This window comes from Blennius ocellaris (assembly GCF_963422515.1).
Source record: "Blennius ocellaris genome assembly, chromosome: 18".
Classification (NCBI taxonomy): Eukaryota; Metazoa; Chordata; class Actinopteri; order Blenniiformes; family Blenniidae; genus Blennius; species Blennius ocellaris.
Window position 1 is genome coordinate 21160337 of NC_137667.1, and position 24914 is coordinate 21185250.

At 48.0% G+C, this 24914-nt stretch overlaps 1 protein-coding gene across 1 annotated transcript in view; it reads left to right on the forward strand.

The window, feature by feature from the left end:
* Window positions 1–1797: 1797 nt before the first annotated feature.
* Window positions 1798–24914, forward strand: part of LOC308143086 (ephrin type-A receptor 7-like) — a 102361-nt gene continuing 79244 nt past the window's right edge. Inside the window, 4 exon segments of the mRNA XM_080513769.1 lie at window positions 1798–1943; window positions 3282–3346; window positions 3845–4384; window positions 4386–4515. Coding sequence (XP_080369895.1) covers window positions 1850–1943; window positions 3282–3346; window positions 3845–4384; window positions 4386–4515 — 829 coding nt within the window. The 5' untranslated portion in view covers window positions 1798–1849.

The window sequence follows — 24914 nt, forward strand, 5'->3', positions numbered from 1 at the left end:
AATGATGAATGGAAGGAATTGTAATCCAAGATCAGTTTTCATCAATAGTCTGCAAATCTCCTCACTTTGGTTTTATTAATTGTAAATCACCTTTTCTTTTCCAACAACCACAACTTCAGTTGTGAAGTGATATTTCATGAAAGGTTCTGATATCATACAGTTTTCCAACAATTCCACATCGGTGCCAGAGGATTAACAACATAGAACTCAGAGTGTATTTCCCTGAATCCAGCCTTGGTCCTGAACTTCCTCCAGTCTAAAAGTCCCTCTTGAGGCTCTACTGAGAACAGGCTGTTTCTGTGTCTGTGTTTGGCCACGCCTCCTCCAGGCCCATCTCGGGGAGAAGAGCTTTCTGGTGTTTCAGATGAAGTGGTTTCCCTGTTAGCTGGTGACCCTTTAGCATCCCTTGTTGCTCCTGGTAACAGATGTTAAGAACCCGACAGAAGTCCGTAGCTGTGCTGATGAACACTGTTTAACAACATTTACAATGAAGTTTCCAAGTGTCGTACCTTTTGTGAGTCTTATTTTAATAAATGCTGTTACGAGCAGCGAAGAAGGTCACTGAAGGAAGTCGGTCATCATTAAACAGGGAAACCAGTTGATCTGAAACACCGGTTCAATGCATTAATGTTATTGCTGTGACTCATATAAACACGGTCAACCAGTTTGAACCAGAATGTGACTAGAAAGAGAAGCTCCTGAAGATCCTGATCCTGTTCTGCTTCATGTGACTTCAGATGATGTGACACCAACAAGACCAGAATTGTCAGAGTAAAGTAAACACACACACACACACACACACACACACACACACACACACACACACACACACACACACACACACACACACACACACACACACACACACACACACACACACACACACACACACACACACACACACACACACACAAATCAGATTAAATCCGAACAGAATTCAGAGGAAAACATTGCTCTGATTTTCTTTATCCTCTACCATCTTCGGTCTGAACCTTTATGACCCAAAGAGCCGTTTTGGACACTTTCCTCCAAATCTAAAATAATTTAACATCAGACTGCAACACAGCTCTTAAAGTTTCATATACCGTTTTGATATAAAAACATAATAGGTGTCTTATGTTGCATTTATGACGTTTTTATTACAATTCAGAATGGTAAAAATGTATTTAAACTTTCAGCTCTTTTTCTACCGAATTGTATAGGTTTAATCTTCATTTCCCCCATTTTCATATATTTTTTTTCCTGTCAAGGTGTTTCTAAAATCTCCCACAATGCAAAAGCTAAAGGAGAAGGTTTTGAGAAATTTCATTGTATTTTGCAGGAGAAGGTTTCATTAAAATTGGATGTAGAGATTGTAGTGGTTTAGTTTAGTCACAGTATCGACATTTTCATCACATAGGCTCTGTACCGCAACAAAGAAAACCCTCAAAGTTTACATTTAAAGGTTATTCTGGCTCTCTTTTAGCGGTCCGGCCCCTTCGAAATGGAATTTGACTGTTTGTGGCTCCTGAACTCAAATGTGTTTGACGCCGCGGATCCAAAATAATCCCTAAATCATCCGGGCCGCTTTTTGAAAACATTTCCTCACCAGAGGAAGAAGAAAAACCTCTCCGCCCGCTGATTGGCTCTACGTTCCGGTGACGTCGTGACGTCCTGTCCTGCGATTGGCCGTCGGCCCCGCCCGTCACGCTGAGCGACGGGCCTTTGGGCCCGGGCCCCGCCCCGCTCCCGCTATTAGAGTGCGGGGAGCAGCGGCGGAACAGAGAGCCGGTTCAGTGTCGTCAATGGGCAGGAGGAGAGACGGTGGCACAGCGAGTTACGGTCTACGTTGGCGATCCGCGGCTGCACCATGCTCTCCAGGGCCATCCCCACGCTGTGGATTACAGTTTGCCTTTATTTCGGCTGCCGCGTGCACAGCGGGGACGCGCAGAATGCCAAGGAAGGTAAGTTGTTAAAGTTTGGACTTGTGTTCATCCCGCTGGAGACGCGTCCTGAAGCGGAGCCCCTCTCCGGTCTGTGCCGTCTGTTGAGCGAGCCTGGTGTTTGATTGAGGTCCGGACAGGTGGCTGTCTGCTTGGGAGAAGCGGCCGGGCTGCGGCGGGATGACAGCCGCCGCGCTCCGGCGCCGCGCCGCGCCGCGCTCCGGCCGCTCGCTTGTTTTTACGCACGGTCGTTAACGGACGCAGCGACACGGGAGCGGACCGGACACCAGCCCGCTCGGTTTACATTAACAACCCGCCGTGACACTCTGGATGAAGGCGAATATAAAGAGGAGGAGGGGGTCGATCGTCCCGACAGGTTGGAAGTCGGCGCGCCGTCGATCGGATCGCAGTTTCGGAGGGTTTTTTTTTTCTTTTCTTTTTTTCCCCCTTTCTTTTCCTCCAAAGTGGCCTCGACTCTTGACAGTCCTGTCCGCAGCTGCTCTCTGCGTGCGGGGCAAATCCAGTAGATTCATGTGGTAATCTGCCCACTTTGGATGCCCTGAATCGAAGTAGAAGAAAGATCGAATGGATTTTTTTTTTTTTTTTATAAAATAAATGGTTTAAATAACTGGGATCAAACGTGGAAGCGGTGCTTCAGATTGATCAGACTGTAAATTAAGAGAATTACTGCATGCGTAAAAGCAGCTGTAGGAGCGAGTGCAGCGTGGCCGCTGGTGACGCGTAAAACAGGCTTGTTTATCTGCGCAATTCGGCTCTAATCGGCGCATTATTGACATCATAATCACGGTTTTTGTTGTCTCGAGGCGTCCCGGCGGCGGTCCTGTCCCCGGTGCCACACTGCCAGCCTGGTGGAAAGACAATTTACAACAACTTTACAAGAAGAAGAAAAAAAAGCCGCCGCGGTTGAAGCTTCTGCGCCTTTTTTCCCCCGAATAAAAATCAGCAGCTGTTTCAAAACAGCGCATCAAATTACAAACGGGGCATTCAGCCGTTATTGCGTGCGTCGGAACTGTAACCTCAACGCGACTTCACTCCAAATAAAGACTTAAAAAAAAAAGAATAATTTAAATGACATCCCTCCATTTGCGTTAAATGACACGTTAAATCTCAGTCTTTCCTAATTTGCCCAAAGTTGCCCGCAGACTGGAGACCTGTCTGCTGCAGTCTGCCACCGTCTTCCTTTGCATGCTTTTTTTTTTGCGCCTCCTTCAGCTGCTGCTGCTCGAAATTAGGTCACGGGTATATATGCGCTATAGATACAGATGTGTGGCCTGTCGGTAATAACCGAGGCTCCCCAGCTGGATTTAACCACCTGCCTCTTGGTCTCCCCATCACTAGTGATTCTGCTGGACTCCAAGGCACAGCAGACAGAACTGGAGTGGATCTCCTATCCTCCCAATGGGGTAAGTCTGCAAGAGTCTCCACACTCCTGTCCTGTGCACTCCACATCTCTATCTCCCCCCCCCCCCCCCCCCCCCCCCCAAAAAAAAAGTGTCCTCAAGCCAAGATAAAGCCACGCTGGAGGTCGCTTCCCCGCGTCTCCTGGTGTTTGACATTCAGATCACAAAGAGGCCTGGAGGAAACCTGCTTCCCCGGCTTCGCCCCGGCTTGATTAAAAGCAGGCAAACTTTTTAAATAAATTATCTGGAGCACCAGCAGATAAACCCCCGGTGCAATCATTCTCCAAAGATGTGTTTGTGCGATTAAAAAAAAAACACACCAAAAAAACCCAGGCTAATCTGCCTTCTTGAAATGACTGGATTTTCACATACCTTTGTCATTTTCATTACAGTGTAATCACCAGCAGCTCAGGTCTGATTGCGAATCGCCCCGATGTCTGTTTCCCTGTTTGTTTCTCTCGCGGCGGCGCTCATTTACAAACGTGTGTGGTGTCCTTTCAGTGGGAAGAGATCAGCGGCCTGGACGAGAACTACACGCCCATCCGCACGTACCAGGTCTGCCAAGTCATGGAGCCCAATCAGAACAACTGGCTTCGGACTAACTGGGTAGAGAAGGGCGATGCCCAGAGGATTTTTGTGGAGCTGAAGTTCACCCTGAGGGATTGTAACAGCCTGCCGGGGGTGGTGGGCACCTGCAAGGAGACGTTCAACCTGTACTACCAGGAGACGGATTCCGAGGTGGGCCGGAGCTTGCGGGAGAACCAGTACGTGAAGATCGACACCATCGCGGCGGACGAGAGCTTCACCCAGGGCGACCTGGGCGAGAGGAAGATGAAGCTCAACACGGAGGTGCGCATCATCGGGCCGCTGTCGCGGCGCGGCTTCTACCTGGCCTTCCAGGACGTGGGCGCCTGCATCGCCCTGGTCTCCGTCAAGGTGTACTACAAGAAGTGCTGGTCCATCATCGAGAACCTGGCCACCTTCCCGGACACCGTCACCGGCTCGGAGTTCTCCTCGCTGGTGGAGGTGGAGGGCGTGTGCTGTGAGCGACGCCGAGGAGGAGGCCGACAACTCCCCCAAGATGCACTGCAGCGCGGAGGGGGAATGGCTGGTGCCCATTGGGAAATGTATATGCAAAGCCGGATTTCATCAGAAAGGAGACGCTTGTGAACGTGAGTGGCTTTTTACTCTCTCAAAGTGGCGTCCGGGGACGCCGGCCGGCGGCGTTCCCACAGCCAGGAGGTTCACACACACACACACACACACACACACACACGTCTGCCCATTCAGGCACCGATGGCGGAATAGCTGTGTTTGTTGGACGGGATTAAGATGGTGGACGTGCAGTCGGGTGATAGTCGGATTCTGTATTAATTGATCGCGAGGCTCTCAATGCACGTGTTGAATCAGGGATTAGATTATAATTTCTCGCTCGTTCGGAGCCTCTCTGAGCCACAAACAGCCACCATATAGTGGCATTTGGAATCATTGTCAAGCAGAACAGGAGGCCTTCGTCTCAATCAGGGCATACAATAATAATACTAATAATAACAATAATAATCTGTGGTTGTGAGAGCTCACAAGATTATTTTCTGTGGCCACCTGACTTGACCGATAGAAGTCAGGCTGGATTAAAAGGGGCTGACTTAGGTCACACAACTTAAGTGTCCGTCCTCATCAGGCAACCCCCCCACCCTACCCCACCCCCCACCCCCCACCCCCACCCATTCTCCTCTGCAACGTGTGCAACCTCCAATCTAAGCAGCTTACACCAGGAGCAGCGAGCCTGGAATAATTGAACGGAATGCGTCTAAGAACAAATTAGTGTCCCTTGCAGTGGCGCTTTCATGCCACGCTGTCGTCCATTAGGGACTCCTCCGACGGAGGGGTGTTAATGAAATATATTAGGCCGTGTAATTTAGAGCGGCGCAGCCCGCCTCAACTTGTCCTCCGCCTCCGACGTTAGCGGCCGATGGCTGATTCAACCCCGCGGAGCCGCTTCCCATTGTTCTGGTGGTTTTAGTATGCACACAGGTTGAAAGGGAGCCCGCAATTTATTTCCACGGGGAGAGCGACGCAGCACAACCGCCGATGGCTGCGGCTTGTCAACGTGATTCTGGAGACCTTTTGTTTTGTGTCTCGGTGCAAAAAAATAACAAAATAGAAAAACAAAAAAACCTCCGGAGCAGGAAGACGCTCGCGTGTCTCCATTAATTAATCCCTTCACGTGTCAACGAAAACAAATAGCTGTGTGTGTGTGTGTGTGTGTGTGTGTGTGTGTGTGTGTGTGTGTGTGTGTGTGTGTGTGTGTGTGTGTGTATATCAAATTCCAGGCTTGACGCAGCACCTTTATGAGCTTCATCTCCATCGAGGCATGAGAAGCTTTTGCATTAAGGGGCAGTTAATCTAAATAAAATGAGAATCACTGCAGCATCAGCACTTCTTCCAGCAGCTCTCTGACATCACATTGTCCTTCCCGTAGTTTTTCCGGAACAATTTGAAGCTGTACAGGAGGATTTCTGTTGGTTCGAACAGGAGAATAATACGTCGAAGTGTTTAAAAAAAAAAAAAACCTTCCAGGAATTTGAAGGCGCATTTTAGTGGCGATGCTTCACTTTACCTGTTTAAACAACCAGCAGGAAGCTTGGTCCAACAGATCGCCTCGGATTTTTACCATCTCTCCTCTTTGACACACATTTTAAAGACTATTTTGCCTTTTTTTTCGGTTTTAAAAACACGACATGGCAGATTTTTTTTCTTTTGTGTGAGAAATTTTCTTACATGTGAGAATTTTTCTAAATTCCATAATATTATAGTTTTTTTTAATCATTGGATTTTCAAGCCAAGAGCTTACAATCCTCCTGTTTGGAAAAAAAAAAAAAAAGCATAGATGGGAATTCATTTTGACATCTTCTATGTTGAACTGAGAGCCGCTCCTGAACACATCAATCATACTTCCAGAAGCAGTGATCACCAGTTTGGTCCATTTCAATCCGACGCTTCCACGAATGAATACACACTAATTTCATAGATTATACTGGGGCTTACTGCAGAACCTCGTCATGTCAGCTTAAAATATCCATCACATATATATTTTATTTTCCCCACAGGAACGGGTTTTGGGGCCGTTGCAAGTGCAGGAAGTAGACAGAACAAGAAGCAAAACTCTTAGATAATAAATATATTTCGGATGATGGTGCAAAAAGGAGAAAAGCACGAGCATTATCAATATTAATGTTCCAGCAAACCTATGAAGTGCGTTAAACCATCTGTGTGTCTTTCTTTAACATTATCTGTGAGAAAAACCGCAGTGGTCAGAGTCCGAGTTGTGTTCCTGCAGCGACGGTAAAAATAACTTGGAAATTGGTTCCGAGCGGAGCTTGTGGTCGCAGTTTTGGATCGCCGTCCTACTTCCTGGAGGCGGATCCAGTCGTGCGCCTGCACGCCGACGATTCTCGCAGAACGAGAAACAAACTGTCCGAGTGTGAAAGTAATCAGAGTGGAAGTTTTAAAAAGAGCACGAGTCGCATTCCAGCGGCAGGCGAGCGATCGTCCGCGGAAACATTGTGATCCCGGGCAGATCGTAAAGGTTCCTTCATGAGACCTGGAACGGTCGGTAACGTCGTAACTCTTCCACCATCCGGTGTGGGACGGAGGAATGTTACTGTGCCGAGGGTTTAGTCCATACGTTCCTGTTTGTCAGGCTTTCTCGGCCTGTTTCTGTGACGGTGCTGTGCTCTGATGGTAAGTCTGGTGACTTGTGTGTGTGTGTGTGTGTGGAGGGGGGGTGTCGGGGGTTGCAGGTGGATAACGTGGGTTTAAAGCTGTCAGTCATGTTGCTGGAGCCCCCCACCCCCCACCCCCCCCACCGTGCGATGCAGAAAGCCTCTTCTGCCAAACTTGTTGTGATCCCCTCATTCATCACCGTCAGCGAAGAGGCTCCCCTTGTCTTTCACTGCCCCCCCCAACCCCCCAACCCCCCCCTCGCCCCCTCCGCCCCACCTCTCCCGTCTGTCTTTAACTCTTTGTGTGGCGATCTGTGGCAGTAACAAGCCCCCCCCCCCCTCAGTGGTGTGGGTGTAGTGGGTGTTGCAGCAGGCCAGTTGAAGTGTCCCGGCAGCCTTGCAAGAGGGCTTTGGTTTTGCCACAGCAGTGCGTGCTGGGAAAATAGTGGCCATTCATCCCCGGCGGTTCTGCTCAGCGCCGGCCGCCGGCTGCAGTGGAGCCACTGAGTCGTTTGGGACGGAGAAGAGGGCCCTTGTGGGGGGACACTGGCGTCTTTGTGGCGCCCAATCCCGGGAATGCATGGTGTCCGATTTTGACACATCACATCATTATGGCACTAAGTAACCAGTGTCTGAGAAATGATTAACTGTTGACCCTCGCCCAAGAGGGAGGAAGGGGCGAGAGAAAGGCCTCGGTCTCTCTCTCTCTCTCTCGCTCTCTCCGGGTGGAAAGCATGGCCGTATCTCGCTGCTATCAGCGCATGCTAACAAGAAGAATTAATGAGAGGATACAGCATCCTGTAGACGCCGGCACCATCCATCTCAACTGTCAGGGACTTGGACAGAAGTTAGTTGGAGACTGATTGATGATGGAGCCCCCCTGAGGGGAAGGGGGCCGAGCAGCCGGGGATCTGACCGCGGCGGCGCATGGAAGCCACCGGGCGGCCCGGATTCTGAGCTCCGGGGCCGTCGAAGGGGGGGGGGGGGGGGGGCGGCCTCAACACAAAAAAAAAGATCTGCGCTTAGCATTTCAAATGAAGCCGGGAAGCGGAGTCGGGAGGTCGCCACACATCCCGACGCTCCCCGTGATTGATCAGGTGTGGATTTAATACCCCGGATGGGGGTGTGTCGCCGCGGCGCCACGGCTTCATTATGCAAACGACAGGTGTGTGTCGAACCCGCAGGAGAACCAAGTGGGCCTAAATCGCTCAGGACTGAAATAAATGGGTGATGGATGTGTGCTCGTCACGTCGCTGCTTTCTCCCGCAGCCCAGGACGTTTCCTGCTTGTTGTCTTTGGCCCGGCGGGACGCGGCCGCCGCAGACACAGCTGCCATTCTCCTGCTCGCGATGTAGCGGCACCAGCAATTCAGTCCGAAGCGGGTCCGCTTGAGACGGAGAAAACTGAGGCCGTTCGTCAAGCTGTAGTTTCAGCCTCTCATTAAGGGAAATGCCAAACATCCACATAACAATCTGTTGTTGTTTTGGGTTGCTAGTTTGGGGTCAGTGGCAAATAAAATGTGGAAAAACATTGGAATGGAGTGGCTTTTACAAATGAGATTTTCTGAAATTATTAATTTTGTGACATTTAAAGTGACAATAAAATAGAAATATGATTTCGAACTGCCTCAGTCGTGCGTTAACCTTCATCTTCACATCTGCGAGGAAAGATAATACAGTTTTAATACTGTCATGCATTTTAAATCCGCACAAACAACACTTAATGAATATTTATTGATTCACGAGCTTCTATATTTATTTGCAGTGATCTGCTCAAAGCGTTATTGAACAAGTTCCAGTCCTCAGGTGATGTTTCCCACGTCGCAATGCTTCAGTCGGATAAATAAAACACACATTTACAAGTAGGACAAAAAGACTGGTAAGCACCTTCTTTCAGCAGGATTTATATAGATCAGCAACTTTTACTGTTTTTAATAGTTTTCCCACACGCAATAATTACAAAGCAGGTTATTGGTTTGCATCATTGAAATTCCACCACTTTTTTTATTTCTTCTCAGTCGGATTCAAGACAATGAAGGTGCAGGTTGGAGGAAGATGGTGAAGAAAATGAGATTTATAAAGCTTTTTATTGAATCCCAGTTATTTAATTCAGCTTTTTTTCCACGAGTTCTTTTTTAACCGAAGCTTGTAATTTTACTCAGCTCACGCTTACACTGTGTGTGTGTGTGTGTGTGTGTGTGTGCGTGTGCGTGTGCGTGTGCGTGTGCGTGTGTGTGTGTGTGTGTGTGTGTGTGTGTGTGTGTGTGTGTGTGTGTGTGTGTGTGTGTGTGTGACGTAAACTGAAGCTGTTCTGAGAAACATAAGTCTAGTTTTTATTTAGTTTTTAATTCATTTCTTCAATTTCAGTTTAGTTTTTGTTACTTTTATTATTCAGGTTTGGTAGTTTTTAGTTTAGTTTTTAGTTTGGATTTTTTACATTAGGCTCAGTTTTAGTTTAGTCATTATTAGATTTTGGTTTTTGTACTATGAACTGTTCTTCATGGGAACCATTTCATAACAATGCACTAAAGCAGTTATGGGATTGTTAACATTTGAAATGTTCTGAGATTCGTGGGGTTTTTACTCTTCAATGGAGAGAATTTGTATGGACAGATGAGGAATTGGACGCTATGAGATATAAATCCACCAACATGGACGATAAAACCAGAACACAGACTGGGAGCCACGCCACTACCGAGGCCGCCATGTTTGTGACTCACGCAGGAGCAGAGGAACTATTTCCCTCGGCGGAGGCGTGCATGTAGCATGTAGCATGTAGCATGTAGCATGTAGCGTGTACAGTAAGGAAAAGTGACGGCTGTCAGGGCTCTTTGTGCAAACCGATATTCACAACATGACGCACATTCAAAACACAGTTTAGCAGTTGCGCTTGTTTCCGTTGTAAACGGGCCTAAACACGAATTCACCCTCTTGGCGAAATTCCTCTTTCCACGTTTCCCCCCCACGAGAGGTCAAGGGTCATGCTCAGGGGCACACAGTGGTGACCTGACCACTGTGGGAGTTGAACCGTCAAGCTTGTGGAGCCTCTCAGCGCTTCAGAAGGTTTGTGGAGGAACGCTCCCAGACAGACGTTGGTTTGTGTGTCTTCAGCAGATCCACTTCTTTGTATCCACCTTCTTGAGATTCTTCACACTATTTCTCTTATATTTTGGTGTCTTTATTCATTTGTTACTCGAGTGATATGTTTCCACTGTTACCGCTGCTTCATTTGTTATTGGTGCACTATTGTTCATTTATTACCATTACTGGTATTTGGTTAACACGTTTTCCACTGATACTGTTGCTTTTATTGCTCCTTGTCCCTTCCTTTGGTACTTTACTGATGGTATCAGTAGAAGTGTGATGATACAGGTACTTGGCAGTGGGAGGCAGGCGCACAAGACTTCATTAGAAATGTTCAGATTTTGCTTTGAACACTCGCGTTTCATCAAGAACAACCAGCAGCAACAATTTAACATTAAGGCATTAAGACGTGTTCATTGCAAACAGATATTCCAAATTTGCAGAAAATTCTTTTAAATGCAAATTGTCTTCTGCCGCAAGCAGTCCAAAGTCCCGGAAACGAAAAGAAGCAGCGGCGTTGACGTTTCCAGGTCCTGGAATCTGACCTGTGCCTCCACGTCCAGGCTCTCTGCTGGACGGGATGAATCGGAGTAAACATTCCTCATTCTCATGCAAACAAAAGCATATGGTGAGCTCCGGACCCCGGGACCCCCCCACCCCACCCCACCCCCCCTTCTGTGGCTGGCCGGGTGTCACATAGCGTTATTTCCAAGGTGACGGCGGGTCCAGGTCCGGCGGTGCGCCTGGTCACTGAATATTAACTTCATTTACACATGGCTGCTGCGGCGCAGCGCCTCACCGCCGGCCTGCCTGTTGTGTTTAGTAACGTGAGCGGCCGGCTGACAGGCCACTGTCAGGAGGAAGATGGATGATCGCGGCAGTTGACCCCTGATCACCGGTAACCCCCCCCCCCCCTTGCCGCATGACAAAGGCGGCCTCGCCGCGGTGCGCCGGCCCCTCATCCCCTCCTGCACTAACAGGCCCGGACGTCTCCATCAGCCTCTTTCAATCCGAAGCTGCTTCTTTCAAACTCTCCTGGTGTTCGCTTGTCGGCCGAGGCTCCGGACGGACGCGAGCAGACAGGCGGACGCAGCGTCACAAAGCCTCGCCCTCTGGCGGGACTGCGGTGAAAGTGATCCGGCCGGCGGCCACGTCAATCACTTATTACATAACTCCTGGTTTTCTCCCGTCACGTCCAGCTCTGGGCAGAGGAACTGACGGGAAGTGGAAGATCAGACGGACTGAACGGCTTCATGAACCGTCTGCGGTGGATTCAGTGTTTATGATCATAACGCAGATCGGATTTGGCCAGAAGTCTTGTTCGCGTTAACGTTGTGATAAAGCTAATACCCGTTTCTGTCGCCATCCTTTGTCATTTAGTTTATTGGTCATTAAATATGCAGTGGCAGTTCTTTAAAACGATTCTCTTTACATTTTTCCGACGTTATTTAATACCAGACTTGTTTAATTTCAGTCTCTCAGAATTAAATCATAAATGACACGTACAAGAATCTGAATAGAAACATGGTTTGTTTTTTTCTCGATTGTTTTTTCCCCCTAAAAGTCACTTACCAACTGAAGCTGCTGGAAATAGAAAATGAAGTCTTTCTTTCTTTCTTTCTTTCTTTCTTTCTTTCTTTCTTTCTTTCTTTCTTTCGAGGGAACAATTAAATTTAGATGAAACAATTAAACGTTAAGTTTAAGCCGACAAAACAACCACAAGGTTTACATTTTATTTGTGATTCTCAACAAGTTTCAGTCAAAGTTAATAGTTTATTGGCAGGAAGACGCGACTAAATGACCAAATCTTACTTTTGTTGATTCTTTCAGGCACAGGAGATTGTTGGTATGTTAGGAGAGTGTGTTCTGGTGTGACACACACACACACACACACACACACACACACACACACACACACACACACACACACACACGCACGCTTGTGGTCATCTGAGGCCTGTCCAGGGGATTTGTGTTGGGGGAGGTAGATGTGGTGGTGGGATCAGGAGGGTAAGGGGGGGGGGGGGGGGGGGTCAGCTCAGAGAAGACGCTCAGATGCTGACTGGACATTTTCAGTGCTGATGCTGCTGTGACGGGTGGTGGGGAGGGATTTGGATGGGTCACCACCCCCCCACTGTCCTTAACCTCTCATCCATTTGAGCTCCCCTCTCACCCCCCCCCCCCCCCCCCCAACTTCTTTTTTGTTGCGGGAGCATGACCACCATCTCGCTTGCCTTCTGTTTCCATGTGAGTTAAATGAACTAAACAAAAGGCGATTAGGCGGAGACATTTTCCATGTCACTGGGAATCCATCTCAAAGCGCTAACTCCGAGCAGCACGGGGGGGGAGGAGGGGGGAGGGGGGGGGGGGCACAGCCACTCTGCACAGCCGTAAATTCACTGGCGTAATGGGTTTAATCTTAAAATGCCCTTCATTTTCCACCTCCAGATCCACGCAGTAAATCAGCGGCGGCGCTGAGAGAGAAAACAGGTGTTTGCTGTTTGTCATGGCGGCGGCTGTCAGCAGCACGCCGCTCGCCGCCCGTCTCGTCACGCCGCCTCCTCCTTTATGTCCCACTCAGAACCTCGGCGCGGCCGTTTGTTTGGTAGTTTTGGCGGAGGAATGGGGAACCGACAGGTGTTCGTCTGTCGACAAATCAAAAGAAAGGGCCGACTGGAGAACGTCTGTTTTCGTTACGGCTTCTTTGTCAATAAAACGCAGGTGAATGATTGTTATTGGCAGCACTCATTTGATTGAATGGAGACATTAAAAATCCACATTGTCTCTGTTAGAACAGAAAACAGAGTTTTTTCCCACTGGGAAATGGTCTCCAGTGATCTGGGCGCTGGTGGGTTGGATGCAGGAATCAAAAACACTCCAGGAAAACGTTTGGGACGTTTTATTGTCTCTTTATTAGCGTTGATGCTGTATTGTTTATCAACGGGAAGCCCGATCAGTCACCTTCACAGCGAGGAATGAAATGCAAGGACCAGGCTTCTGTGGATTGAGCTACAAGGTTGGAAATGAAACGAGGAGGCTCATGTTCATCTTCACGACGGTGTGAAACACAAGATTCTCTTTATCTTTTATGATTCAACTCCTTTTCTGCTGCTGATATTCTTGAAATTGATTAAACCTCATCCAACAGCTGCCTTTGAGTTAACGAATCAGATGTCAAATTACAGTGACTTATGGTGCATTTTGGCAGCAAAGTTCTGCTGATGGAACAATAATCTCATAGATAACAACTAATAGTGTGTAAAGATTCTGAATGGGAGAAATGATGCTATAATGTGCTCAATTGGCCTTGGCTCTTTGACCGCTGTGCTGTTTTCAGTGTTGCAGGAGGAATAAAAGTACCCGTGTGTATGGACGTGTGTGACAAGTGACCAAAATAAGGAAAAAACAACAACAAAAAAGCCAGAAACCTGCAGAAAACGGATGAACTTCACAGTAATAGACAGTCTGCAATGCATACAAATGGCCACCGGGGGCAGTCACTGATTCAGACCTGATGAAGAGTTCATTAGTTGACTGTTGCTTTTCAAAGCGGCTTCACGGAGAGTTTTTCCCTCCGCAGCAGGACGGGAGCTGGAGTTGTGACTATAACTTAATCAGCGTGTGCCTTTGATCGGCGCTTGTGTACAAGCGAGCCGCGGCTCCTCGGGGTGTTCCGGCGCTCAGAGGGCGGAGCGCCGTGGCCTCCGACGCAGTGCACGGGAATGCTAATCTGCTCTTTGTTTCTTGCGGGAAAGCTACTTATCTTCCCGCTAAGCACAGGTACCTGGGATGAATGGCCGGGTTGTGTGGACGTGTGGAGAGCGGCGGCCAGACAGAGCCAGCCCAAGTATGTGTGGGGCGGAGGGAGGATCAAATTCTTCACCCACTTAGTGAACTGGGGATTTTTTTCCCCCTCCTGTTTCAGAGGAGGGTTTCAATAGCTTCAGAAACGGACCTGCGGGTTTTGGTCCGCTTGAGGCGAGCAGCTTTTAAACACTGACATGCATCATGGATTGCTTGTAATTTGACACCAGCTTCATCGCATTGGCTGCTCTGGATGTTTCTCTTGTGGCTGGATGTTGAATTAGCAGACGAGTTCTTCTGTGTGGATGATCGGCTGAAAACAGTGCAGTTACATGAGACGTCGACGTCGTCGTGTGGGCGGAGCCTTAAGGTCAAGGTCCTTCAGCGTCGAGTTGTGCATTCATCAAGTCCATGTAATTTAGCTCCAGCATATTTTATGCCAGTCTCATTATGTTGTTACCCAAAGACCTGAGATGATCTCAGTTTGCTGGAACTGAACACTCAGCAAAGTCTTTTTTTGTATTTTTTTAAACTGAAGTAAACAGTTTGCGATACCAGCAAGTCTGTGCAAAGTAGTAATTTGACTCCAGGCTCAGTTGAAAAGCCCAATCAGACAGTCATCTGGTGAGGATCTGTAGCGTGTGTTTTCCCTCACAGGAGTGACTTTTACTGGTGTTTGCTTCAGCATTTTCGTCTTGTGTAACATGAACGTTCAGCATTATTCCGCTCAGATGTCCTTCAATGCATTTCCATTTAATTGTGTGCGAAGCACAAACTACTTCACGAGAGGATCTGACATTGAAATTCTATCTAGCGAAGAGCGTCTCAGCGTGGACTGAGCACCGTTCCTTCCCTTTGTGTGTTGTGCCACGGTTTCCCGGGCGGGGGGGGGGGGGGGGGGGGGTGGCGGCCGGCGCCGCTCCTCTCATAGGTGGAAGATTAACATGTCTGCAGGCAACAAGCACAACCCAAAAGACAGAAAGAAAAATAGAAACCCAGCTGCTGAGCACGTCTTTTCTTTACCAGGTTTTGGAGCGCCGGCTCCGAGGGAAACCTTAAATTCAAACACCTGCTGCTTCCATTGTTCCTCCTGTGATCAGCATCGAGACAAAAGAAGCAGTCGGAGCGAGAAATGAGCGCGGCGTGAGGGGATCCGCGGCGTTCCGGTCGCTCGGCGCCGGCGGTTTAGACGATGCATCAACACCACGTTTGCGAGCGCCGCAGAGCGCCGCTGATAAATAACTCATACCTTCCTTCAAGGTGCGCTTGATTCCTCCAGAACCTTTGCAGCCGTACAAATTCACACATCACCTGCGCTGATGAGATCAATTGAGCTGTCCTCTGGCTCTCCAAGTAGAAGAAATGCACTCGGGTGTGTGTGTGTGTGTGTGTGTGTGTGTGTTTTATTTCCTCCCCAGGTTTGCCGGTCTGATATTACTCACAAGATGTAGTGCCCGCTCCATCGCAGAGGAAAACACCACAGGCTCTAGTCCATAAAAGAGACGCGGCCATAGTTCAGCATGCATAAAGCGGCGGTAAACAGAGGCTGATGAATGTCGGCGCTCGGCCTCCTATTTATCTGAGTAAAGAACATAAGTCACATCTGATCAGAGCGACGCGCGTACGGCCCCGCGGCTACATTAATGCATAAGAAATAAGCTGGTGGTGAGCTATTGACATGCTCCTCCGCCGGCGGCGCCGGGCGGCCTGCTCCTCCACGCTCCTCCACGCCGGCGCCAAACGCCAAAGCTCCTCTGCTCGGGAAGGATGTGAACGGCAGCGCTAACGTGGAACGGGACCGTAGATGGAAATGAGCGGCGGACTGATGTGGTTTCAGGTCACACTGTCAGGAGGACCACAGCCTCGCCTCATTTAATCCTCAATCTGTCGGCAACAGGCTCCTGCTCAGGCCACGGCTAGCGTTTGGAGTGTGGGGCGGTGAAATCTGCCAGGAGGAGGGACTCCCCGCCAGCCTCCTCATCCTCATCCTCATCCCCATCCTCCTCCTCATCCCCATCCTCCTCCTCATCCCCATCTTCCTCCTCATCCTCATCCCCATCCTCCTCCTCATCCTCCTCCTCATCCTCATCCTCATCCTCCTCTCCATCCTTCCATTTCCTGCGTCTGCCGTTCCTGTGCAGGAATCTTGTCGTCGTTCATTCAGGAACGAACTCCACAACATTCAGAAAGACACAAAGACGGAGGTGTTTCAGGACTTTGCTGTCAAAGTGAGCGGCTTGAATTTGCATAGAAACTAGTTCAAGATTCAATATATTTACTGTCGCCTGCCGTTGGAGAGACGTTCACACTGTTTTACTGGTCCTCCGTCTTAGAATTACACTGAAAGATAAACGTAAATGAATTTGTAAAAGAAAATAAAGAAGGATAACGCACTTTGTAAAAAAGGAGGAAATGTGAAATCATTCAGTCGTACAAAGGTGCTTGTGCATTAACTGAATGGCACCTTTCATGGTTTCCTGTCATCAAAGTGGGAAAAACACATCTGATATTTAAAAATCTTCATTGAGATTTTAGATTTTTATGAGCAAAGATAAGAATATTGAAATTTTTTAAATGCTGTACGAGCATAATACATGTAAATTCCTGTAGATGATGAATGACATGTTTGGCAGTATTGTCTTTTGTGAAACTGAAATTAAGTAACATGAACATAATCACTGCAACATAAATAGTATTTTTTCTGCCTTAATGTCACAAGAAGAAACTGTAAAGTACGTTACATTAAACTATAGGTATCTTTATTTGTGCTCCATCAGTGGGATTTGAACCTGCAACCGTCCTCCATCACGCTGCTCTCCCCACTACACCACGACAGGAAACAAGCCGGAAACTTTATTATGAATATAGAAATAACCAGCAAATCATCAACAGTTTGGATGAAATGAATATACCTTCCTTGTTATTTAAGATTGTTGTATTACACAAAAATATTAACTGACTTAAATAACCTTAAATAACCTTTTGACAAATGAGACTGAAATTTGGTATTAGCTAGTCCAGCTTCGCTGGTGGTGCCCCAATTCATTATTATTTGATAAATAATCAATGTATTCAAATTAAAAAAATTTCATTAATACATTATTTTTGATAATTTATTAACTCGGAGTTGCTGATGAGTTTATTTTTGTACATTCCGTATGTCGTGAATAAATAAGCCGTTTTCTTGATTGTCACCGTCAAAGTTTCGAGGAACTCCAGTAAAGCTTTCGTTGGTTCGTCCTCCGGCTCTGCTCGTTGAAGAGGAAACCTCTTGTGGATCACAAGCAGCCTTTTGTCCGTTCGGCTGCAGGAAACTACTCGCTTCTCCAATCAGACGCTCGTTTGAAGGAGTGAAGTGCCGCCGACACTTGAGCCTGGAAAACAGAGGAAACGTGTTTCAGTTGTGAAGCTGAAGGGAAAAAGACAGTGGAGGGAGTCTGCTCACAACCCCCCCCCCCCCCCCCCCCCGGCTGCACATTGTACACAGGTTGTCTGTTAAAATTTATAAAGACATTTCCTCCACCGCCGTCTTTTTTTTGGGGGGGGAATAAGAAAATAAACTGTTTCCTTTATCGCGCTTGACCCGTCCCACCTGGCATTCATCAGCGGCGGCGAGCGCGTTGGTCCTGTCTGCGGCGTCTCCTCCCTCCGCCTCCTTTATCACTCTAATGGGGTGCTATCTGCTCTGCTCGGCCCGCCACTCGCCTCCCTGCAGCCTGCATTCCTCCCACAGCCATCCCCGGATTTAACACATAATCAGGGAGGGGGTTGTGGGGGTGCGGTCATGACAGGACCCGCCATGCGATGACCGTGGAGACTGAGCGGCCCGCATCAGTCATTCTCACTTTGGTCTGCAGGGGAGGGGAAAAAAAGAGAAACTGAGAGGGGGGGGGGGATCTCCCACGTTTCCCCGCACGGCTGCTCGCTTGTTTAGCCGCTCGATGAAACTGGATCCGCCGTCTGGCGGCGCTCCGACCCGCCCCGGCTTCAAGGATCAAGTGGTTTTGATTGGTTTTGTCGCTTTGGAGCAAATAAAAGCGTCCAGCTCCGGAGCGTCGGGGCGTAACCCGGGACACTGGGACACTGGGATACTGGGATCTGTGGCACTGGGAGCAAAGCTCCATACCTGAAGTTCAGGTTTCACCCTCCACATCTGCTTTGCCACAAGCGAGCCCGAGTTTTGACATCTGGCCGCTTTACAGACGTCCCGAAATATCTGGTCGTAGATCAGCGCCAGTGACTGCAGCTGTGTGAAAACATCCATCCACGCTGACACCACACTCATACAAACCAAATGTGGCCGTAAATCTTGGCGGGCGTCGGTGGTTTACTCCGCTCTGCTCTGCCTTCGATATGCTACACTTCATGGTGCGTTTTAAAAAAAATTAAAAAGAATTCTGTTATTTATAAGTTGAGAGCGCAGAGTGTTGGGAATGCAGGAGCGTCAAATAACGGGGTTAGCAACATGTTTACGTCATGCTGAGTAAGGCTCGCCTCTCAGACCACAGGCTGACTTTCTATATGTGGTCCGTCTCTGCAGCAGCTGGCAGGAACATGAAGCTGGTGTCAAATTACAACCATTGTGATCATGTTTTCCAGGATTGTCACTGCAATGAATCAACCAGAAACGTTTTATGATGTGTTTCTGATGAAACGTGGGTCTGCAGCGTCAACCTGTTGTTTTTCATTCATCCTTTCTTGTGTCGCAGCGTTTATCGCGATTGTTATCGCGATTATGATTACGAACTTTGAGATGCTTTATGCAACGAGCAATCAAACCGGAGAAGACATTGCACAGGCAAAAACAACGATGCTGGAGTCAAATTACATGGGCTGACTTGAGTCAAGACGATGAAGCTGGTATCAAATTACAAGCACTTGGATCAGCACGTTGCGGGCCGCTTGGTTTAATAGCTTCTGCTTCAAATTGTCACAATCTTTCTTCAGCTTTTCAAAGTTGTGACGACGCAGGTGTCAAATTACTCAAAGCACTCAACGCGTCATACTGGTTGTGTTGAGCCCAGCATGCCAATAAAGGCGTGTTTGATCAGTCACTCATGTGCTGTCAAGCAAAGCAAGACGATGAAGCTGGTGTCAAACTACCGACACATGATGCTGCACACCGGGAGGCCACATTTGTTTGTGGAACCGAGTTAGCATCACTGGCATCTTAGCTGTTAGCTCATATGGACGCTACCGAGCCTGTCGGGTAGCAACATCACTATGTGAAACACTGAGCAGGGAGTGTCCCCATGGCAACAGACGCTGATCTCCATTGATCTGCATGAGGTGCCTTCTCATCCCCTTTGTAAAGGAAATAGTTTTGCAGTTTTTTGGGATTTATTCTGACACGGTCAGGTGTTCAAATCCTAAAATCGAATTGTTTTTGGGAAAAGTTGGTCAAATACATACATACATGCAAACCAATAAATAAATATATTAAATGAATAAAAACATGCAGACAAAAACATAACCTTCTGCTCACATAAAGGACGAGGTAAGGATTCATTTTAAACAGTGAATTTCAAATTGCTGCTTGCGAACATGGTAAAAAGGTTCCTGAACAGGAAGGAGGTGGAAAAAATATCGAGAAAAGTCCCCAAACATGTTTGAAAGTCATATTGTGGACTTTGATGGAATCGCCTCATGTCACTTAGTTGTAAAACCCCTAAAGGACGAGTGGAGGAGATGCTTCCCGACGCTTCATCGCTCCTCCTGCATCCAAACAGCCTCATGATGTGAAAATCATCTGCGATTCCTCCGGGATCCCGGCGGCAATCATTCCCGGTCAGACACCTCATCAGACTCCGACCAGCGCTTTCTGCTCGGCAGCAGATCTGCTCCACATCGCAGGAAAACTCGCTCAGCCCTCATTTCTCCACCGTGTTATATATATATATACTCACCGGCCACTTCATTAAGTCCACTCGCACAGTCAAATGAGAATCTGTACGGCCACTCCACCGTCGATTCAGCTCCTATAAAGAGGATAATACCGCTTGTCGTTGGAGATTGGTTGCATTAGTGTCGTAGTAAGCGGACAGACTGTCTTATTGAAAGGTGTTTCATGATAATCTCTTTTCCACATCATTGCACATAAAAGAAACATTTTTTGACTCAGGCTACACGGTATTAAGTGATTCATGATAAAGGCAGTTGATGTTAGTCTTTTGAAGATTACATTTTTAAAGAACTGCTCATCGTCTGGCCCAATCATTTACACCATCAGTGTTTTTTTTATGCAGTTCTCACGAGCAGCAATTTAAAGGTAGGGATGGGAATTGATAGGATTTTTTATGATTCTGATTCCATTTTCAATTCTGCGTAATGATTCTGTTATCATTTGGAAATCAAGTCTGCAGCATCAACAGCAGAGGTTTTGGGGGGGGAGGAAACGCCTAAGCAGTTTCCTCTGCTGCTGGTTGAGATTCAGTCCATCAAAAACACCACATTCATTTCATTTGTGTGAAAATGTTTCTGCATGTTGGTCGTATTTCCTCGCTCTGATGAAACATCCACTATGCAAGTATAGTAAGTTGCCCCCCGATGTCGTTCCAGCGTTTGTGCCGCTCGGCGCCATGTTTCCCGCCGGTTGCTCTGGTGACACCGTTGTGTGGAATGGATAAGGGAGTCGTCTGCAAAGAATGAAACCCTGGGAACTGGTTCTCAACAAGAACCGTTTCGATTCTCATCTCTATTCTGAAGTGGTGACGATTTGCTGACATTTTGTTTGATTTTTATGTTTCTGACTTCTGCTCTGTGGCCACGAGGTTTTAGATAATGTGTGTCTTCAACCCACGAAAAGTTTCTCCTCACTTTCTTTCATGTTTGAATCGACACGAAATCACAGTTCAGCTGAATTAGTTCCAGTTCTGATCAATCTTTTGTGATTTGTAGGCTCGACATGTTGATATGGAGACAATGTCAAATTTGTGATATATTGTGGGGTGCTAGTTGTGATTACCATTATCCTACAAATAATCCATTCTGCTGAGCCGGATACCTTCGCTCTGCCAAAGCTTCGATTTAGCATTTTAATGCAGCCAGCTGGTGAAATACTCCAAACTGAGCCGGCCTGTTTATCTCAGCGTACTGCATACGGTGACACTGAAGGTAAAACAATAAATTGTAGTTTCTGGGCGTTTGGCACCTCTAAACACACAATATAAAGGGCAAGTTTTGGAATCCAATCTGTCAGCTAACGCATAAAATTAACCGAGCAAGTGGCGCCCAGACAAGAGGAATACGTCTTTTCTATTGTGGCCGTGGAGGGAGACGTCAGGCTGCGCCCCCCCCCCCTCTGTCCATCACCCGCCGTGTCATGACACTGCCAGAGCTTCAGCTAAATTGGACATAATTCAAGAATGTTAAGAAGCTTTGCTCAAGGGAAAAGGAAATAAAGTGAGATCCGATGAGAAAATACAGGAAAAAAACAAGCGTTTTCTGTGTGTCTGCGCCAGATAAGGGGGCTTTGTTTTCCTCTCTGGGATGTGGGGTGGCGTGATTGAGACGGTAGGGAACTCTTTTCTCAGGCTCCTCGGACTCTGCCACTAAAAAAAAAAAGAAAGAAAGAAAGAAAGAAAGAAAGTGCTGACTGCAGCTCGTCCCTGCGCACGTCGCCTCAATCAAAGTGCTTGACCACTGGAAGGAGGAAATTACAGATGCTGGCTGCGTAGCCCGGAATGTAAGCCTTGTATTTTCCCTCTCGCCACTAAACCTCAGCCCACTTCTCTGAGGAACGGGACTAATTTCTCAGCGTCGTAAATAAGCCTGCTGTTTTGTCTGCTGCTGAGCTTCTTTAACTGGCCCCCGTGTCAACACGCAGCCAGCCGCCTCTTTATCTGCAGCAGAAGAAGAGCAGACTTACACCGACGGGCCCTTTTCCAGCGACTCACTCCCCAAACACTTCATCCTTACAAATGCAATTACACGTTGGGCTCAGACTCCTCTTGTCGAAGCTAATGGTTAAGAGGGATTTTCTCTCTCCGACGATGTTACAACATGTTTGCATGTCGCTGCCTGCCAGTGAGGTGTCAGACGCCGTGTCATCGGAGGAGGCTAACGGGCGAGCCCAGTCCATGTAATTGCTTTGTAGATACTTGGAAGAAAGGCGGCGTCGCTGCGGGGAGAGTCGACAAAGAACCTCTCACTCACTATCGGCCCATCTTTCGCTGAGTGTCTCTTTAGCATCTGCTGCCAGGAAGTGGAACCCGCCAGCAGCGAGCCGGCGAGCGATGGGGCTGCTTCTGCCGCCGCCGCCGGGACGGGAACGCCGGGCCGCGGCCGGCTGTGTTTGTACTTGTCACTCAATGCACTGCCAGTGGTGGAGAAAGCTGCAGAAACTCTCCGTCGACCCCCCCCCCCCCCCCCCCTCCCGTGTCATACAATCGTTACAGTTTTGAGGCCTGGTTTAGCGCTTTGTTGCTTCTGTAAACATTTCCGGGTGCCGAGCGCAGTCGGGCGCACTGATGAACCCAGGATGCTCCCCACTGAAAACAAGGAATGAAGGAACGTCAGCTGGAAGCTGTTGAGGCCGAGTTAAAAGACGAGTCTGCTGGACTTTCAGGACAGTTTTTGAAACTCGGTCGGCAGCAGTCCGCGATGTGATGTCAGTGTTTTTAAAATATTCCTAAACCTGCCTATGAGCAGCAGTTCCCTCACTTGTCATTGCACATGGATTGTTTTGTCTTTGAGGGACTGGGTTTCCTGAGCAGTTTGCTTTGTTGAAATAGTCCTCTCCGTAATCGTATGGAAACCTCTGTTGTACCTTCATGTTGGTTTCAGTTGACATATAGAGAAATATGGAGAAAAGAAAAACGGGATCTGTGGTCAAAACAGGAAGTCCAGCTTCCTAACAGCAGCTCCAGCTTCAGGTTCAGTCTTTTGTCATCTATTCAACAAGGTGGAAACATTCCTGTGAATGCCCATGCTCTGTACTGACAGGAAGTGAGACCCGCTGTGGGCTCCTGCTGCTTTCGCTCAAGATTCTTCTTCTGCGGTCTTTGGTAGTGAATCCAGTTTGATGGCTCTTCTCTGACCACCAGCATCAACACAACCTAAATCATTAGCCGGCTGAACGCTACGTTCTGATTTACATCTGTCAGTGCTTCTCGTTGACGATGTGAAAGCGGCCAATCAAATAGCAGAGATGGACGAAGCCTCTTGTAGTTCAGGTGAAGCACTATGGGGCGAGTCCTTCATGGCTACGCTCAGAGATTTGGTCCGGCTCAGAGGGAGGATCTGTAATAGTGAAGATATTTGTTGTCGGGGCTTAAAGTCTTTGGTCTTGTGCAAAACAGTGACGCAGATTCAGCCCCTTTTGGCCTGTGATTATTTTGACAGTCGGTATTTTTATCATGGGACACCTGCTCAACGACTCATCGGCTGCTCGGTAACCAATAGAAAACAGAGCTCCCGATGACGCGGCGATCAACATGACGCCATAGAACGAAACTGGTTCTTGGATTCAGAACAAGAGACCTTGCAGAGATTGAAGCCACATCGCACACAACGTGAGATCGTGGTGACAGCGTTGCTGTACTTGCGCATCGATAAATCGTGTGTTGACGTCACCTCCGATCCAGTGGAACCCAGTCTCAATGTTGTTTTAATAGTAATCCTGCGTGTCAAAACGAAGCTCTTTGGTCATTGGTGAGTGTTTCAGGTTTGATGAGCGTGTGTTAGGTTGATGTTGGTTGAAAGGCGATGACCATGTCCATTTAAGACTGTCTCTGTAACAGACCATGTTGAGAAGCTGTGGCATTGCTTCATAAAGCAGCTTCATCCAGTGAAAGCTCCCGAAGAGTAAGTAAAGTTTTAAGAAACTGGAATTATCCTTGAGAGAGGTGTTTAATTTCAAACACTCCTCTTTATAAATGCCTTGGGTCTTTATCTCACATGGGAGACGGTCCAAGTCTCTGTTGGGTTCCCACCTCGTCTCTCACAGGCCACCGAGCCGACGAGCTCCCGCAAACCCAAAGGCAAACAGACGCGTTATCGCGGAGTTAAGACGCTCGGTGCGGTGGGCTGGAAGCAGCGAGACCCGGACGACGTTCCAGGGAAAAACACGCCCCAGTCAATATCGGTGTTTACACCGCCTGACAGATACCAAAACCCAACACGGTGTCCTCTCTGCTGTCTGCTGAATATTCTGGCTCATCGCCGCTCAGCGCCGGGCGCTCGCTGCCTCCTCGTGGTTCTGCTTTCAATTACTGACTCAGAAGAAAGGTAGAGAGAGAGAGAGAGAGAGAGAGAGGGAGGGAGAGATGGAAGATAAAGTCTTGTCGTTTTTTCTTCCCCCTCTTGGAAACAAAAAGAGAAACGGTCTTGTTTCACAGGGTTGCGGCGGGGCGATAAATGGAGACTGACAGGGCTTTCATGTCGCTGAAACGGGGATACCCTGAAGCTCGGCCTCTTCTTCATGCTGATCTGGAAGTGTTAGGAAAAAAAATCCTGGACCCGTCACAAGACGGGAAAAACAATCAACAGCACGGAGAAGTGAAATCCGACAAAGCTGGTCAGAAAATCATGGCTTACTTCCCCCGGTGCCTCATGAAAAATGCATTTTTTTTTTTTTTTGGGTGTAATTTGTTAGTTTGTATGCTGAGATATTCACAGAGGTATAGATTTATTTTTAAAAAAATTTCCCGAGGAAACGGCGTGGCCCAGATCGCTGTTTCCAGTGTGGATTAGCCCACTTCCAGGTGAAAACAGCCGCAGCACGTCAGGCTTTAACTGCAGCTCACAGAGAGGCTGGCGGCAACACGCTTACAACACACAAGACACTGGGCCGACAAACCGTTAGTGAGTTTTTACAACGTGGATTCAACACATTACGTTATACGTGTGGTGAATTAGCTTGCCTGCAATTTTAGCAAACAGTCGCTAAGGAAGTAAAATATGAGCCAGGATTCTAGTTTGTAAAGCAATGAAAAAAAAAAAAAGTATATATACATATTT